This window comes from Protopterus annectens, chromosome 3.part1 (assembly GCF_019279795.1).
Source record: "Protopterus annectens isolate FY-2018-M chromosome 3.part1, PAN1.0, whole genome shotgun sequence".
In the NCBI taxonomy this organism is placed as follows: domain Eukaryota; kingdom Metazoa; phylum Chordata; order Ceratodontiformes; family Protopteridae; genus Protopterus; species Protopterus annectens.
In genome coordinates, this window is record NC_056732.1 from 520,556,675 (window position 1) to 520,575,519 (window position 18,845).

Genomic DNA, 18,845 nt, shown 5'->3' on the forward strand with positions numbered 1-18,845 from the left:
GCAGGTTATAGAACATTACACTGTACATAGATTCAGTTCGCATATTTGATTTGTTTCCCTGTTGTGAGGATTAGTTTGCTTATACCTCCTTTATATGTATTGCTATCATGGCATAATGGTTTACTACTATGACTGATGTACAGGGTTCTGCATTCTAGCCTTGCAGAGGCTGTTTATTTTGTTGCTGGACAGAACATGAGCTGTTGGGTACAGAGTGATTAAGGCACTTTAAAGGAGATGTGAGCGGGTGTGCGCGGGTTTGTGCGGATATAAGCAATGTTAACCTATGGTTACAGTTTCTTACACTCAGTTTGCCTCTGCATTGCTTCACCAGTGTGATACTCGCATACCGGCGGCCAAACAAGCCTACACCCGCTTGCTCCCACACTTGTCAGTGCACTGCATTTGGTGTTTGCCTCTGACACTCACACCCCTGGGTGGGAGTGAGGACTACGATATTACCTTGTGATGCCTATTACATTGGATTACATGCCTACAGTATCGGGAATGGCTGCCCATTAAGCGTAAGCATGCCGTTCGACTGTATGGAATCCAAGGCCTGTTCAGAGTTTGATTCATACTATTGGTGTGTTTCTCTTACAATCTGCACCTGTCTGGCTAATACATGGGAACTGACACCATTAAATACAGGCAAGTACTTGGGTTTTGAAACCTACATCCTTCAGCTGAGCCATGCTAATGCATACCTATTATTCTATCATCTTTCTAAGGTTGTAAGTGGAATATATGCTTTCTGTCCCTATCAGACCTCTCAAACGGTTGGAGACATATCACCTAAATCAGGGACATGTCATGACAACGTCATGGACAATCAGGGAAACAAAATATTAGTGCTATTAACTTGACACATTGACAGACTCAGAGCATATGAATTAATACACATTTTCTGAGGTAAATGAAGTTTATAACTGTTAATTGTTGTCATTATTCATTATGTGTAATTCACCATCTTTCCTCCAAAAGTCAGTGGTTTTAGGAGGGATTAAGAGGGACAGAGTTAGAATTTGAGTCAAACTCAGGGACATCCCTCGAAATCAGGGACAGTTGAGAGGTATGGTCCCTATTTGTTCCCCCAACGGTTTATGTCCTGTCCAGCGGAGTCGCTCTTAGGGGTTGAGAGGTATGGGCCTCAGCTATACCCATTTCGGAATATTAGTTACATCCCCGAGGTGGTCCTAATATGACTGCGCCAGCCAACACCTGCACGCCTAGGCCCATAATTGCATACCCATAGTTCCCCCACCTGCCCCTTCTCTACAGCACTCATCCTTACTGTGGGTGCAGGTGGGGTATAAACACACCACTACACACTGCCCACTCTCCGCGTGTCAGGACACATGTACGTTGTGTCGACCCATGGATTATCAGGTTTGCACAACCTACTTGTCCATGTAAGTCTACGGCCTGGTTCAATGACTCATGACAGGAATTGACTCCAGTGATCAGTAATTTTTGGGGTGCCCACAAGGGACATTGATGTCTTTGTTTCAAGATTAGACCTGGTATCTTGCCTGTGGTCTGGGAAGCAGTGGTGTGTTTACTTTGATTGTGTGTCTTTATGTTTCACTGGTCTAGCTGGGGGGCGGTGATGCTGTGTTTCATGTTTCTTGCTTGGGACCCTCACTTCCATTGGCATAGCCTGTGAACATATGTCATTCATGTGTGCTTTTTCCTCTCTTAGCTGTATATCTGTATATATCTACGCACACACACACACACACACACACGTGTATATGTATGTGTATATATATATATATATATATATATATATATATATATATATATATATATATATATATATACACGTAAATGTATATGTCTGCAACCATATATATATATATAAATATATAACTGTATATTTATACATATAGTTATACACACACACACACACACATATATATATATATATATATATATATATGTGTGTGTGTGTGTGTCTGTAAAGCAATGCAAACCCTGCGCAAACGCACTATAGACTGGTGTAATAATTGGCGTTGCCATAGCAGGCAGATCACTGGAATGCTTCCATGTGTGAGACAGTCCTCACATTTGATATTTATAGCACAAAACTGACTTCGGACATTGTACACACTTCTGCGTTGTAGCAGTTTCGTCCTTTCCCTCTTATACACAACCTATTATTCTGTCTACTGTTGAGGTTTGTAAGGGCACATTCATGTTATTTATGTCTGCAAATGGAATGAATGTGTTACAGGGAATGTACTTCTACATATAGATGTATGTGTGTGTGTATGCATATATATTTATAATGACCTCGCTGACTTCCACAGGGCGGTCCAATTAGCACCAGATCATCCAAGCCTGAAACGCCTGGATCCATAATTTCATATCCATAGTTCCTCCGTCCCACACGACTTCTACATACACGCATACCATCCATTGTCCAGTTGCTATCGCAGCCATTACACACCTCCACACATTGCTCTCTCCCGAGCGTTAGGGGCCCTACACGTATGTTGTCCCAACACATGTATTATCAGGCTCTCCCACCATTTGGTCCTTGAACATACCTGCCCTTGCTTGTGTAATGGTCGGAGGTCCAATCATCCTATCAATTTTTGGGTAGTCCCACCAGGAACTACCCTCTGTTTGTTTGAAAAGTAGACTTAGCAGGTCAACAATGTTACTCCCACTGGTAATATCCTGCCTGTGGTGTGAGTAACAGTGCTTTGCTCACTTCTGCCCAGCTTGATATGACATGCGCTGACAGCACTATATAACACTTGAGTTGCTGTTGATTCCATTCTCATTCCTTTTGTATGCTTTCTTGTTACGACATTCATTCTTCATAGATATATATATATATATTATTTATGTGTAGATACTTATATACATTTCCTATGCTGGGCACTGCTTACACCCGTGCAAGCGCACTCACACTTGCTTAATGGTACTTTTATATGTTTACTGCTGCTTATTTGTGCTTACACCTGCTTACTAGTGCCTTATTCATTATGACAGTAATGGATTTGGTTAAACATCTAATGCGATACTCAAGTTCACGTTTACATGTTATTATGTCAGTCTTACAGCAAAACAACATTCATTCCACAAGGAAAGTGATATGTGCTATAGTTGGACTCGAACCGTGAATGCCAGTTTGTTACACTATTGATGTTGACGTTGATTCTGCATGTTTTTCTCTATTTGAATGATGTTGATGTGTAAGCTACGATCAGCAGAGAGCAGCGACGCGTAAACACGCTGTGCTTTGCTAACACTTTCAGTATTGCAACAATACAGATGTAAAATAGGGACACGGGGATTCTAATTGTGAAAGTTCTAGGGACGGGGCTCAATATTGCACTATGTGTTTGTGTGTTTACTACTACATTTTTATTTCACTGTTCGTGGGCACTCTTGTATGCTTAGCATACATTTCGGTATCCACAGACACTGACTTACTAGCTTACTATTACAAACAGCCTCTAATAGTAAGCATACTAGGTTGTGCAGCTGTCGGGGCATGTTTATGCCTCTGTAGAGCACTTGTACACACCCCCTGCACTCGCACACTTTTCCTGTGCACGTCGTGGGTGCGGCGGCATGCCCTCACACATATTCATATGGCAATGCTGCTCCTTCTGTATTGAGGACACTCTGCACAAGGCTAAAACCATCCGTGCGCCGAGCTTCTTGAATCCCGGGGATTGATTAACTCACTGGCATTTTATGCTGAGACTTTCCTGTGAAAAAAAGTTTCTGGGCATATATATATATATATATATATATATATATATATATATATATATATATATATATGAAGTGGGAATTTTGTTTCTAGCATTTATAACTTAAGGTGAAAAACAGAAGAATGTGAGGCTGTTTATCACTTTCAAATATCATGATAAAAATGCACGAATATTTATTTACCAGCTTGATGAAATAAATCCCTGTCCTTCAGGAATTCACTGATAATTTTTTTCTTTTAGGAATAGTAACTTGTGTTCTTGTTTACTTTAGATGTGTGTATTGTTTTTGAAAATAAAACACCCTCGTGCTTCATTACAGTTGAAATGCCAGTTTAAATGAACTGTTTCATACCATTTCATTCACTAAAAGTGTTGCACGTTACATGTATTGGTTAACAATGCATAGTGATAATTGTGTTTACACATTTTGCAGACTAAAAAATCCCTCATGATGCAGCATTCACATTTACGTCAGAACCACCACTCCCTGAACTCATCTGCCACATTAACCAGCTGTAGTACTGCTATCCAGCAAGGCTCCTGTAGTCAGCCTGCCACTCAGAAGAAAAGGGTTAATAGTACCAATAAGTTCGGCCAGACTAACAGACTGTTGAAGAATACAGTTAGTGCACCATCTAGATCATCTCAGGAATTATGGAACTCTAGTTCAAGAAAGCCAGAAGAGAACATTCCTTCCTCCTCACATCCATCCAGAATGTTTATCCAGAATTCCAGTAAAACTATACCTTCTAGTGAAGCCAAATATAAAATGCATGGAGAGAAGACTGCAGTTCCTAAAAATGAAAAAAAAAAGGACAAAGTAAAGTATTTATTGACTTCCTACACCTTGTTGGCTTAAGTGAACAGCAGTGGGCACTGTATCCAGGTAACGTGCTCTTCCCATAATTGATACATATTCATACTTCAGTTTCATTCAGTTTAAGGTGTCCCTCTCCTGCATACAAAAATGTACTTAATGTTAGGTCTGGCTTTAGTTCTTGCTTTCCACATTAACAGCAGTAAATTAAATTTCTTGTAGTCTAGGAAAGGGAGAAAGAGCAACTGTAAGAAAGCAACTACAACTTGGCTAAATGCACATAAATAGCAAGGGTGAAAACCAGGCTGTGGATGCTGGATTCATTGTTTCCTGAGTGATAGTTGTATTGAAACGTAAAAACGTATGTATAATCAAACATGTAAACATATGTATACTCAGCAACAAACTAGGGGAAGGGGAAAGAGTTTTAATCTCATCTTGGATAGGTCAGTGCATACAGTTAATCATTTAAGTGACACTGACTGGATTGTATCAAAGGTAAAAATTGTTTGCTTGATCACTTTAAAATAACTCCTGTTGAGGTACAAAATAAAATTCATTCAACACAGTTCAACAGAGTACGTAAGTCTCCTTTATTGTAATAGAGCACAAGAGCACACTTGCATAGGAGACTAAGCAATTGTCTCCCTGAACAAAGGAGCTGCAGACATTGTTATACTGTAAAAGTTTCTGAGCAAACATTTTAACTATCAGGGTATTGCAGCTGACCTATTGAAACTAAACAACTCTTGTTTTTTGTGTTTACTAGAAAGCTACAGACCCCTTATCTAAACTTTCCCTTATTATGCATAAGTTCCAATCTTCCACTTTGGCATGAGGAAATGCAATGACAGGCCTATGATGTCATGATCCATATTGAAGATGGCTTCTTCTGTCAAAGAAGTGTTATATAAACCCTTAATATTTTTTCTTTTCACATGTCTTCTTTCTCAGTCCTGAAGTTTATACTAAAAAATACATAACAAAGGAGAATAGCAGAGGACAGGGTCCATAATTTCATTGCAGAGTTCAGCACTTGCTTTAATAAGTTAGTGGGATGCAAGAATAGTACTTTTGAAATGTTGGATAACTTTATGATAAGGAAGCAAGCACCCAGTACTTTGCCTGAGGGTATGAGAATCTGGTTGACAAGCTAGAAGAATAATTTGTTTGTTTGTTTCTTTCGGCTTTTCCCGGTTAGGGGTCGCCACAGCGGAACTCCGGTCCGCTAATGATTGGTAGTGGCTTTTTACGTACCGGGTTACCAGCCCTGACGCACAACCTTCAACGAAGGCATGCCCCATTCACGTATACCTCCACACAAAAGACGCTCTAGCTGAGAATCGAATGGGACGTCTTGCTATGAGGCGACAACGCTACCGCAGCACCACCACCGCAGTAGCTGGAAGTATAATACTGCTAAGAAAATGGGCTGAAAGAATGACCACTGGCTAACCAGCAGGGACAAGTGTACAATACAGGTTTACCTAGCACTGTGTGTGGGTATAAGGAGATCTTAGGAGGGCAGTCTAAACTATCAGAGCAGGTTACACTGGCAAAGGAGGAAACTACCATTTCCCATACATGCCATACCCTTGGGGTCAGAAGTTCTCAGTCTAACTAAGTATGGTATATCAGACAAAATACCCACAGTGACAGGATAAGGAGCAAAAGCTAAAGGATGGAACTAGCACAGGTGTCACCTCCATAATGGTGAATTATCTTAAGACAATGTACGTTCCAAAACCTGGTGAAGTGGAAAGAAACCATTGCTAAGAGGGATAAAACATCAGACACAATTGTTGTTAAGCTTGGGCAGCCCTCCACAAGTAGGCCTTTGGGAGGAACTCCTTTTCAAGTACCACTAGGCAGAGTTCATCCAGACTGGGAAAGGGGAGTGGGGAAACAAGCAGGTGGCAGTGCTGACAAAATTCTTGTAGGTGTGTTAATAGGGAATTATTCTGATGTTGCAGTATCTTATGTAGATGCTGTAACATGTCACCAGTCATGCAGAGAATAGCATGGGAAAAGCAGCAAAGGGAGAAACCCATCGGTGCCCACATGTGCAGCATTGGCTGGTAATTTCTCTAGTTCAGAGAAAGGCTTAAATAGTAACAGCAAACCTGAATCTGAGCTAAAAGGCACCAGATCTTCTTTGGAAGGGGCTAATTTAGGGAAGAATTACATACCGGTAAACTTAAATCTGAACAATAACAGTCAAACGATACTGGACTGCCTTTGCAAGTGAAGTTGGGGAAGGTCACAAAAAGTTAGCAGGCACAGCTTTTTGATCCCACCTTACAAGGCACCAGAGCCCTAGGGAAGGAGGCGTGTGTATACTGTGAAAGTGGTTTATTGTATAGTGAGTGGACTACTGACACGGTCTAGAGGGAGAAGTGCAACAGCTGGTAGTCCCAAGTGTCTACTGTCAGACACTTCTGACTGTAGCCCATGAAATTCCTTTTTTAGGTCACTTGGGCACAGAATGTGGCTTATATACATTTTCTATTGATCAGGTATGGGTAAATATGTGATAGGGTAATGCAAGATATTTGAGTAGTGCCAGAAGGTTTCCAAGGAGAGAGTCAAAGCCAAGGCTGTTTTGTTGCCTTTGTCTAACACTGAACATCTATTTTAAAGGGTAGACATAGACACTGTGGGACTTGCTAGTACTCCTAGCAACACAATGCTACTAGACAGCCAAACGTGGTGGCTGTGTCCACTATTGATGTAGAAAAGGTGGCAACTGCTGTGTTAGAAATGTTCAGTAGCTAGAGCTTTCCCTAGGAAACATTGACAGTGGTGTTAATTTCTTGTCAGACCTGTTTTTGGAAGCATTGTGGGATGGAGCAGTTAAAGATTACTCCTACCATCTAAAACAAATAATATAGTAGAGAGGTTCAACTCTGGTCTTAAGACCATACTGACAGCATTCACAGCATAAGTGAGAGTGGGACAAATAGCTTATCTCCTGTATTCATACAGAGGAGTGCCACAAGAGTCCATAGGTTTCTCACTATTTGAAATATGTTCTGGACAGAGGGTGAGGGGACCCTTTGAATTAATTTGTAAGTAACAGGGTAAATGTAATTACCACAAGGAGTCTGTATTGAGCATGTCTTAAATTTTAGGACCAGGCTTAGGCAGCTTATTGGTTTGGCACTGCTGTACCTAGCATAAGCAAGACAGCAACAAATGATATGGTATGACCAAACAGCTAGACAACAAGAGCTTACAATTGGACAAAATGTGGTGGTGGTGCTTATTCATGTTTGAAAGAATAAACTGCAGACAGCAAGGGAGTGGCCTTTCACTACTGTGAAAAGGCAAGCAGTGCTAATTATGTGGTAGAGCTGTCATCCAGGAGGCAAAAATACAAAATCTATCATGTTGACATGATGAGGACATGCTGTGATGCACATCAGTACTCAGAATCTGCAGTGTGTTACATGAAGATTCAGGGGGTGGTTCTTGTGCTAAACCATCCCAGTGAGTCTTATTTTGACAGGGACCCAGCATCCAGTCAGGCTCATTACAGTGAGTCAGAATAAGTCAGGTGACCCACGTGGAAGGAGCTGCAGTAGAAGCTGGATCTTGGTTAATCCAGGAATCCAACAATCCCTGGGCCTCACTGGTACTGCTGGTGGCAAAAAGGGATGAGAGCACCAGATTGTATGCAGCTTGTAGGAATTGCAGCACTGCCACAGAGTCAGGTGTGTACACCATGCCTAGAAGAGATCGAACTTTTCATTGAGGCTACATATCTGACTACTACTGACCACGATAAAGTTTAGTGGCAAGTGCCCTTGAGAGTTTTAGGAATAGAGGGGGATGCTTTTGTTACCCATTTTAAGTTGTTAAAGGTTAATGGCAAGTGCCCTTGACAGCTTTAGGAAAAGAGAGAGGTATGCTTTTGCTAGCCGTTTTAAGTTGTAAACATTTTCCAAAATGCCTGTAGTATGAAAAGATCTCCAACAACTCTGTAGATGATGGTATACTGCCTCCTGGAAGGAGATGAAGACTATGCTGTTGCCCATACAGATGGTATTGCAATTTACAACCATTCTAAGTAAGGACATGTTTGGCAAGTAAGAGAGGTGATGAGCAGAATAAGGCAGACAGACTTAAGAGTCGAGTTAAAGAAATGACAGGTGGGAATAGCAGAAGTACGTTATTTTAGTCCTTGGGTGGATGGTGGCAAAATCTGGCTAGAACCTTCCAATGTAAAAGCTGTTCAAGCACTGCCTATCCCTTGTACCAAAAAGCAAGGGGCATTCTTTGAGACAGTTGGGTGTTGTATAAAATGTGACCCTCAATATAACCCAATAGCCACTCCTATTATAGACCTTGCATAAATTAACAGACTAGATAAGGATATTGGTCACTGATTTCTGAACAGGGATTTCATTAGCTCAAGGAGGCTATAGGTGCCCCCTTTATTAGCTAGAATTACAACCAAGAATTTATAGTGCAGGTAGATTCTTCAAACCACTAACTGGGGGCTGTACATAGCTAAGTCTGTTTAAAGCAGTAGATGCATTTAGGAGAGTATCTCAATTGAAGACTTCAGCCCAGAGAGGAGCCATGTGCAGCTTTGGAGAAGGAATATTTGGAGAATAGTTTGTACTCTCTAAAAGCTTCAGTGGTATCTGTATGGAAAAAAACTTCACAGTGGTTACAGACAGTAATCACTTAGAGTGGTTACAAAGGGCCCATGGATAAAACAAACTGCACAAAATGAGCTTGAGATTACAGTCCTGCAGCATAGCCCATGGTCTTGTCAGGACAATTGACTACGTAGTATAACTACTGAGATGTAGTTTCTATCCAGGGTATGCTTCTTGGGGTATCTCAAGAAAGCTTGCTTGAGGTCTAAAAAGAGAGAAGAAATGTGAAAACAGTACATAGGAACTAGGTAAACAATGTCTTGAAGAATAAGGGGAATCACAGAGAACAAGAAGAGGGCCAACTGCAGCGTGCAAAGGGGAAAATAAGAGTATTTGGATAATATGCATTAGTTTAGAAAGGTTTTTGTTAAGCATCTGTATTTTAATAACAATTTCAGAGCACAAAAAATTAATATAATGACTTAAGCAATAAAGTAGAATGGGTTGTCACCAAACTTGGGAACCTGAAAATAACCAAATATCATACAGAGTTATTACAGGTATTTCAAAAATTATATGAAATGTGTATAAAGCAGGTGAATGTGGAAACCAAGAATGTGTGTAAATGAAAGTATTTATTAAAGACTTAGTAATGCTAAGGTTAGAGGCAATTAATGGCAAAGATAATAAGAGATGAGATAAAAACATGACATGTAATCAATTAACATGAAAGTCTGTAGGAGATGATATTCCTGTGACAGTTTGGAAGTTGAGAGAAGGAAGTGATAAAGATCTGGACAATTTTGTTTAACAATATTTAAAAAGGGGAAGGTACTACCATCTTGGAAGAAAGGTGTGGTGGCTCTGTTACCCAAAGAAGGTAGAATCCCTTCAGACACAGCTTCATATTGACCCATTTCAATTATAAACGATGATTATACAGTGTTTATGTCCATTCTAGCTTGGAGAATGGCAAAGATGTTGCCAAAATGTGATATTGCGGAGAGGAGAAAACATTAGACAACATTAATAGAACAATGTCCAGAATGAAGCAGAATTTTAGAAAACACTGCTGCTATTAGTGGGTCTTGACACAGAGAAATCATTCAACAGAGTCAGCTGGACATGAGTAGGGCAATAGCATTTTCCCTTATAGAATAACAGGGTTAATTAAGGAGATATATAAAGGGACAGAGGTAATAATTAAGGTAGAAGAGTTCATCTACAACATGCTGTGTTTGAACAGGGGAACTAGGAGGGGATGTCCTCTTTCCCATTTGTTAATTGCTTTATATTTAGAATGACTGGCAAAACAAGTAAGGGGCTCACAAATTCAAGGATATAACTGATATGGAAGTCAAAAAAGTTAGCATTATTCAGAGGTGATATCATTTGTACTTGATGAATCCAGAAAATAACATTTCAGTGTTGTTAAATCTTTTGAGACAGTTTCAAGATATAAAATAAATGAAGAGGAAACAAAGGCTTCAGTGGTAAAATATTGATCTACACACAAATTAGTTGGGCAATACCCATATTTATGTGCACTGATTAAAAAGGATTTTATTACAGGCAGATAAATATATGTGGGAAGAGACAAAAGTAATACAAAAATTGAGAATCTGGACGCTCTTGATTATGGATATGAATAGTAAGATACAAACAGTGTAAACATGTCGAGTCTCTTTAGTTTTATATACAGGTCAGGCATATTTTTATCAAACAGAGGACAAATTGCAAACTACAATTAATAAAAAGTAGAAGGAAGTTATTTTGGAGTGGAAGAGGTAAGAGTTAATTGGGATAAGGTGATTTATCCCATAGATGAAGGTTGTTTAGAATTACCTGATTTGAAGGGATACTGTAAGGCTCCAGAGTTAGGGGTCATATATATATATATATATATATATATATATATATATATATATATATATATATAACACAAGCAGAATGTTATAAAGTAAAGTGGAAAGGGATAATGGTGATGATGAAAGGGGGAGTGAGGTTCAGAAGTAAGCAGAGTGTAGGATTTTACATACAAGTCCTTAAGGAGAATAGCAATCATATAACCTTGTATAATATTATCTTCATAAAAAAGAAAAAGCATAAATTATTCTAAGAACTAAGCCAACATGGAAATGGAGAAAGGAGATTTTTACCAAAAGGAATACCTGCAGGTAGGGGTTATGAAAAATAGGCAAAAGAAGGTTGGAATATTTACTGAAGAAACTTAGCAAAGTAACCAAGGTAGGTAAAGGTAATAGAGTGCGATGAGGCCGATCAGTATTTTGAACAACAGGTTATAGACTGCCTTCCAAAAGGGCATAAAAATATTGCATGATAAATGTAAGTATCAATTAGAGGAGGTTATAAAAGATTAGGAAGGGAAAATGGAAAGGCAATTTACAAAGGGATAATGGGAAGACATCTGTATGGCTCTCAAGTATGTAACAAAATACAGAAAGTTTAACGTTTTTACTTAGATGTGTTTGCATAGGTGTTTTATATCTCAAGCAGGTTTCAGAGATTTTTTCCTCATGTAAATAGCAAATTCTATAAGTGTTTTCAATTACCTCTCTCTTTCCCATCACATCTTTTTTTTTTTTTTTTGGAAATTTAATGAGTTAGCAGATTTTAAAAAATCCCTACACCGTGCTTTGTCAGAAATAGTGGGGGAGCAGTTGGTTGCAACTAAGGAAAACAATTCTTTTCAGCTATGATATGAGATCTGAACTTCCTAGACAAGTAAGCCTTTGCAATATTTAATAGTATTTGCTGCCAAAAAATCAATTACTAGAAAATGGAAGCCAAAAGCTAAACATATTTTAACTGAAATACTGAATATTGAAAAGGAAATAAAATAACTGGAGGTAGGATCTTATTAAAAGGGAAGGAGCAAATCACATATAATTAAATGGAATTTTGGGGAACAATACATGTAGAATAATGTTCAGGAGAAGGAATGAGATTTATGGGGAACGCATAAATTGAGCAACTTATGTAATGTTAGAGTGAATATTTGTTAAGTATATATATACTGTCTGTACATCAAATGCATGAAAATAATGAAAAATGTTGCTATGTTTTCTTGTCTCAATGTTTTTGCAACTATTTTATTGTTTAAAATGTAAATTTTAATAAAGGTGTTTAAAAAATTCTACGCAAGCAGTCATGGGAATCATTAGATGTCTAGCCCCATACACCAGTAAGCAGATACATTTAAAATACTTAATAGTGATCACTCCCAGAGTTGGGCTATGAATTATAGTCCTGGTTTAAATTTGTGTCTAGTCATCCAATCACCAAGACTAGCCACAAAGGTAGTCTAAAAGTAGTACTGCTTGACTTGTAGTGGTAGGTAATCTGTTCCATAGGTTGGGAATACACCAAGTTAGGAACCTCTGTCCAATGAGTCTTCTTTGTTGGCATAGAGTTAGATCCCTAGTGTGCGTGTTTGTATAACCACTAACTGAGCAGTAGGCGTTGTACTCGGTGATGGATTAGGTAAGAGAAGAGTATAATGACAGGATCATTCCTTGGATCTTTAATATATTTCTTGCAAATTAACTGAACCAGACAGAAGGAATTCCTGACTATGGTTGAAACATGATGACTGAATGAGAGAGAATTGTTTACATAAGTACCCAGTTCTCTTGTGACAATATATCTCTGAACAGGAGTATCATATATGGGGTCCCCTTCAAAACATCTAAAACCCATAACATCTAATTTCATAACATCGAGACCAAAACATCTAAAACCCAAAACATCGAATTTCATAACATCTAAAATGTGCATCACAACATCAAACACTACAAATCACATGAAAATAACATCCCCTCCACATATAACGACACCAAACTACCAAACACACTTTTTACTACGTTTCTGCAGGAGGGCTTGATACAGTGGGGTTAGGAAATTAACTTTTTCCCACTGTAGTACGATCTTGGAGATAGTATATTTAATTTATGGGGGGGGCAGGGGGGCTTGCCCCCCCTGCAGAAACTGAGTAAAAAGTGTGTTTGGTAGTTTGGTGTCGTTATATGTGGAGGGGATGTTATTTTCGTGTGATTTGTAGTGTTCGATGTTCTGATGCACATTTTCGATGTTATGGGTTTTTGATGTTTTGGGCTTTAGATGTTCTGGTCTCAATGTTATGAAATTAGATGTTATGGGTTTTAGATGTTTTGAAGTAGACCCCATTTATGACATATGAGTTGTGCTCAGCTTTTTGGCTGAATGCTACTAAGCTGCATTCTTTACATTAACTTGAGACTATTTTCATAACATCAGGTATATGCACATTTCAACCCTTTCTGGAGCTGTATAGTATCAGTGGTTGATCTGTTTACCTACTCATATACAATTCTGAGATATTGAACTGAATGTCTGCAAATAAATGCCAAATGAGAGGGTCCAACACCGATTTCTGTAGTACCCATCTAGTTAAAATATTGCATTCACAGATGGTACCAGAAACTTTCATGAATGTGTATGGAACTTGTATTTTTTTTTTCATTAAAGATCAAGAGAGATATTTAATGTGAAAATGTTGAATGAAATCTGATTTTTTTCAGTAAAAATGCATTTGAGATTTGGAAAACTAAACCGTTCCAAAAATTCTTTAGTAGAGCTTATGGCTTCTTAGACTGTTTCCTAATAAAATTTGTCACATTTTGGGTTTGGGATTTTCTTGTATTGTATGCAAATTTGCTTTGAGAGAATGTGTTGAGATGTAAAATTTGAATCCAGCAAAAAGTATTAAGACTTACTTAATTCAGGAAGGGAGGTCTGTACAAAAAGAGGATATTAAAGAATATTTCCCAGACGCATTCCAAGAATCCCTGCGACATTTCTTCAAGTATATTTAATCCTCCTTTTGAAAATCAGCTCAGCTGTTGAGCTTGGCTATGCTTTCCACTTGGAGTGTTTGATGAACTTGGGTTGGAAGCAATGAAAAACACTTTTACATTTACTACAAATAAGAGAGACAGCCTTCTTCCTAGAGTCAGTGTTTGTCTTTTGCTATTGCTAAATGATCATAAAAGCTATCTTCAGTTAGTGGTAGTGGTAGAATCAGCTAGCGGTTAGTGTCTTTTCTTACAGTAGCTATCCAAACGTTTTGTTTCATATTTCTGGTGAATGAGCAGAGTTTTTTAATTTAATTTAAAAACGGTCCTACCTAATTTCTTTCTTCTATCCCAAAAGCTTGTGGCTGACTGCTTACAAGTGAACATTTAAGTAATTGTACAAACTGCTGAATATAACTGATGGCATCTGCCTTTCAAAGAGCGAGGGCGAGACTGCTTTGCTGTAGATACCATAAGTTAGTAATATGGTTGGTTTATTTTTAAGAGTTTACAGTAATTGTAACTTGTGTGCCAAATTGGACTGGCTGATGTCAGTCTGTTACCATAAATGCAGAAAGGGTACCAGTATTTGATAGGGTTATATAATCCCCTATGAGAAGGCAGTGTGTGTGTGTGTGTGTGTGTGTGTGTGTGTGTGTGTGTGTGTGTGTGTGTAACAAGAAGTTTTAGCCATGATAGTTGCTGCTGATAAGGCAGCAATAAAAGGGAATGGGTTAAGAGTATGGTAGGTGAATTCCTTGGAAGTCAGTGCTCATGACACAACTCTTCATACATACAGTGTGAAGCTCATTTGGGTGTGGCTGGTTTTGGTCATAGTCCAACAGCAGTAGTGTTCATCTGCCATATGCTCTTAAAGCCAAGCACCTATACATATAGTTTGTGGTCCGCATTATGGTCTGTAGAACCGTGTGTAACAAAGGTTTTAAACATTTGTCTTGTTGGAAACCTCTGAGCTGTTTATTACAATAACGTGTCTGCCAAGTAAGGATGGAAAAAGTACAGTTGTGTACCTACCATAAATGTAGATGTTCGAGTGTATTCACTGTTGCAGTCATTACACTTGGGTTATCCTGCTGGCAGGCTACCCTCAGTCGGCCTGAATTCCAAAGTCCTGGTCCGGCGTTGGTTGCTGTCGCCTCTTCCCTGAAGTCAGTGCGCCAGGGGTATATAAGATGCAGCCGACGCCATTTTCTTCAGTTTTTCTTGCCCCAGATGTCAGGTGCCCCCAAGAAGGTAGGCAATACATATTGCTTATAAAAAACATACGGTAAAATAAAAACAATACCTTCATCTACAAACAAATACACCACATAGGTTGTATAGGATAGAGAAGTATAGATAAGTCCCAGTAAAGAAGGGGGGATGGAGGGTGGGTAACCTGGACTACAACAGTGAATACACTCTAACATCTACATTTATAGTAGGTACACAACTGTACTATGTTCATCGTGTTTCACTGTTGCAGTCATTACAGTTGGGTTGAATCCCAAAGCTGAGGTAGGGTGGCTGGGTCTAAATAGGATTAGGAGTGGTTATGAGGCCCTGCAGAACTGCAGTGGCAAAGCCTGCTCTGGATTTAGAGTAAAGAGGTAAGTGGTAATGTTTGGTAAAAGTGTGCACTGAACTCCAAGTTGCAGCCTCCAAAATTTCCTTGGTTGGTACTCCTCTGAGAAAGGCTGCTGAAGTGGCTGCTGCCCTGATTGAATGTGGCCTAATATTCTTAGGTACTGACTTGCCATGCTGTGCGTAGCAGAAACGAATACAGTGTCCTATCCATTTTGAAATAGTCTGCTTTGAGATGGCCTTTCCTTGTGATCCTGCAGCATATGCTACAAACAGTTGCTCAGTTTTTCTGAAAGCTTTTGTTTTGTCCAAGTAGAAGCGTAACTGCCTATGTATGTCCAAAGAGTGCAGAAGTCTCTCCCCTTTATTCTGGGGATTTGGATAAAATGTTGGCAAATGAATGGTTTGGTTAAGAGCCACACTGGAAACTACCTTTGGCATAAATGTTGGGTTTGTCCTTAGAGAAACCCTGTCCGAATGAAAAATGATAAAAGGTACCACTGCCATTAATGCCTGTAACTCTGAGACTCTTCTTGCTGAAGTTATTGCTAGAACAGAGCAGTTTTCCATGATAAGAATTTTATGTCAGCTGTATTGGCTGGCTCAAAAGGAGGTAGTGTGAGCTTTTCTAAAACAAAGTTGCGGTCCCATGTAGGTATCGGTGCTCTCCTTGGGGGTCTTATGTTTTTTGCCCCTCTGAGGTACTGTCTTAGCAGTGGATGAGAGAAAATAGGAGGTTCCATATTGTAATGAGCTGAAATGGCAGAGGCATGGATCTTAATTGATGAGAAGGATAGGCCTTTGTCCAGCATCTCAGTTAGGTATTGTAAAATCTGAGGAATATTTGGAACAAGTGGTTCAAGTCCTTGTGCCTGGTTCCAAGCACAGAATCTCTTCCATTTTTCTGCATAAGATTTCCTGGTGCTGGGCCTCCTGGCTTCCAAAATGACATCCATAACAGCTTTAGAGAGGGGTGTGTTTTGAGTGGCTATATTATCCGCCATGCAGCCAGATTTAAGGTTCTGAATTGGCTGTGCAGGATCTGATTGTTTTGTTGAGTCAGAAGTTGAGGAATTAGAGGTAAAATCCTGGCTGGGCCTTGAGACAAGCTCTTTAGGATTGGGTACCAGTGCTGGCGTGGCCAGTCTGGGGCAATAAAAATCATTTTTGGCTTCTCTTGTCTGACATTTAGGAGCACCTTGGGAAGGAGAGGTAGAGGAGGAAAGGCATAAACTGTTAGAGTTTTCCAGCTGAAAGATAGAGCATCCACTTTCCATGCTTGTGAGTGATAAGTCCTTGTGCAGAATCTCGGTAGTTGTGAGGGGAGGCAAAGAGATCTATGTCTGGACATCCCCATTTCCTTGTTATCATGCTGAAGACCTGTGGATTTAGTTTCCACTCGTGTGGGTCCATGAGGTTTCTGCTTAGTTTGTCTGCCAGAGTATTTTTCTTTCCTGGCAGGAATTGTGCCTGCAGATGTACTTGATAGGTCTGTGCTGTGTTCCACAAAGTCATGGCTTGCCTGCAGAGGGGGGGTCTGTGCTGTGTTCCACAAAGTCATGGCTTGCCTGCAGAGGGGGTGGGAATGTGTGCCCCCTTGCTTGTTTATGTACCACATAACTGTAGTATTGTCCGTCTTTAGTAATAGTTGTCCTGGATGTAGTAAATCCTTGAAGGCTGTCAGGGCATTCTGTACAGCTAGCATCTCTTCTTGATTGATGTAAAGATGCATTTGGTCCATGGGCCACGTGCCCTGAATACATTTTCCTGCCATGTGTGCCCCCCAGGCATAATCCGATGCATCTGTTGTTAGTGTCTGCCTGGCAGTGGGTAAAGTGAATGGCTGTCCCTTGTTGTGGTGACAGGCCAGTGCCCACCATCGAAACTCCTGTTGCAGGCAGGGAATAAGAGTTATTATTGTTTCCAGGCTGTGGCAATGTTGAGTCCAAACACTTTTAGGTACCATTGTAGCTTCCTTGTATGCAGTCTTGCATATGGAATTAGCAGGATGCAAGATGCCATGAAGCCCAAAGCCTGCAGAATTTTTCTTGCAGGTAGCTGGGTCTTTGTTGCCATCATTTGAAAGTAATGAGTCAGTTGCCTTTGTTTGTCTGGCGTGAGAAGCCATCTGGGCAGTTGTATTTAAGCTTGCACCCAGGAATATTATCTCTTGAGAGGGCACTAGTTTTGATTTCTTTTCGTTTACTGTGTATCCTAGGCAAATTAGTAATTCTTTTACAAACGCCAGATGCTTTAGTAGAATGTCCTTGCTCTCTGCTTGAATAAGGCAGTCGTCCAAGTAGGGATATATTTGAATTCCTTTTTGTCTGCAAAATGCAATTACTGGTGCCAGGCATTTTGTGAAGACCCTGGGCGCAGTAGATAAGCCAAAGAGCAGTGCAGAGAATTGGTAATGCACTAAGACTGCTATGAATCTGAGATATCTTCTGCAAGATTGTCTGATTGGGACATGCAGGTATGCCTCTTTGAGGTCCGAAGTAACTAGCCAAGCCTTCTTGCCCAGCATGGGTAGAAGTTGCTGCAGTGTCAACATTTTGCATTTTGGAACATCCAGGAAAGTATTTAGAAATGACAGGTCCAGTATTGGTCTCCAGGCTTTGCCCTTTCTGGGTACCAAGAAAAGTCTTGGGTAAAATCCTTGCCCCTGTTCTTGCTGTGGTACTGTTTGAATAGCTCTCATGTCCATGAGAGCAGAAATTTGTTTTTGTGCCTCTGCCCATTGGTTTTGTGGCAGGTCTGGCATACCTTTTGACCTTGGTAGGGTGTGAAAGTGGAACCTGTAACCCTGAGAAACAATATTCAGTACCCATTTGTCCTGGGTGATCATGTGCCAATTTTGTGAGAAAAGTGCTAGTTTTCCCCCTAAAGGTGCTGTCAAAAGGTAAGTGCTTGGCTTTTGTAGAGGGAAGTCATTGAGACTGTTTCCTATAAGGTTGTGATTTGTCTTCTCCGCCTTTGGGGGCTGAAGCATCCCATTGTTTAGGTCTGTATGAGAATTGGAGCTGAGAACTGCCTCTTGGGTATCTGTATCTGCCTCTTTGTGGCCTGTCTGACACTGGAAAGGACCAATATTTAGAAGGCCAGTTCCTGCTAAATCTAGGTGGCTGAACCTGTAAGAAATCCTTTACTGTCTGCATTGATTTTGCTTTATCCTCCATTTTCTTTAACACCTCTTCTGCCTTAACACCAAACAAAGTATCATACTGTAATGGAGCATCCAATAATTTTG

At 39.9% G+C, this 18,845-nt stretch overlaps 1 protein-coding gene across 2 annotated transcripts in view; it reads left to right on the forward strand.

Moving 5' to 3' along the window:
• The window catches only part of LOC122798199, a 648,727-nt gene that overhangs the window by 597,748 nt on the left and 32,134 nt on the right, over positions 1-18,845 (forward strand). Inside the window, exon 10 of one of the 2 annotated variants that reach the window (XM_044066949.1) lies at positions 4,168-4,620. The exons of the other annotated variant lie outside the window; for it this stretch is intronic. Within the exon in view, the coding sequence (XP_043922884.1) occupies positions 4,168-4,593 (426 nt within the window). The 3' untranslated portion in view covers positions 4,594-4,620. The remainder of the gene's footprint in view (positions 1-4,167; positions 4,621-18,845) is intronic. 2 annotated transcript variants of the gene reach the window in all.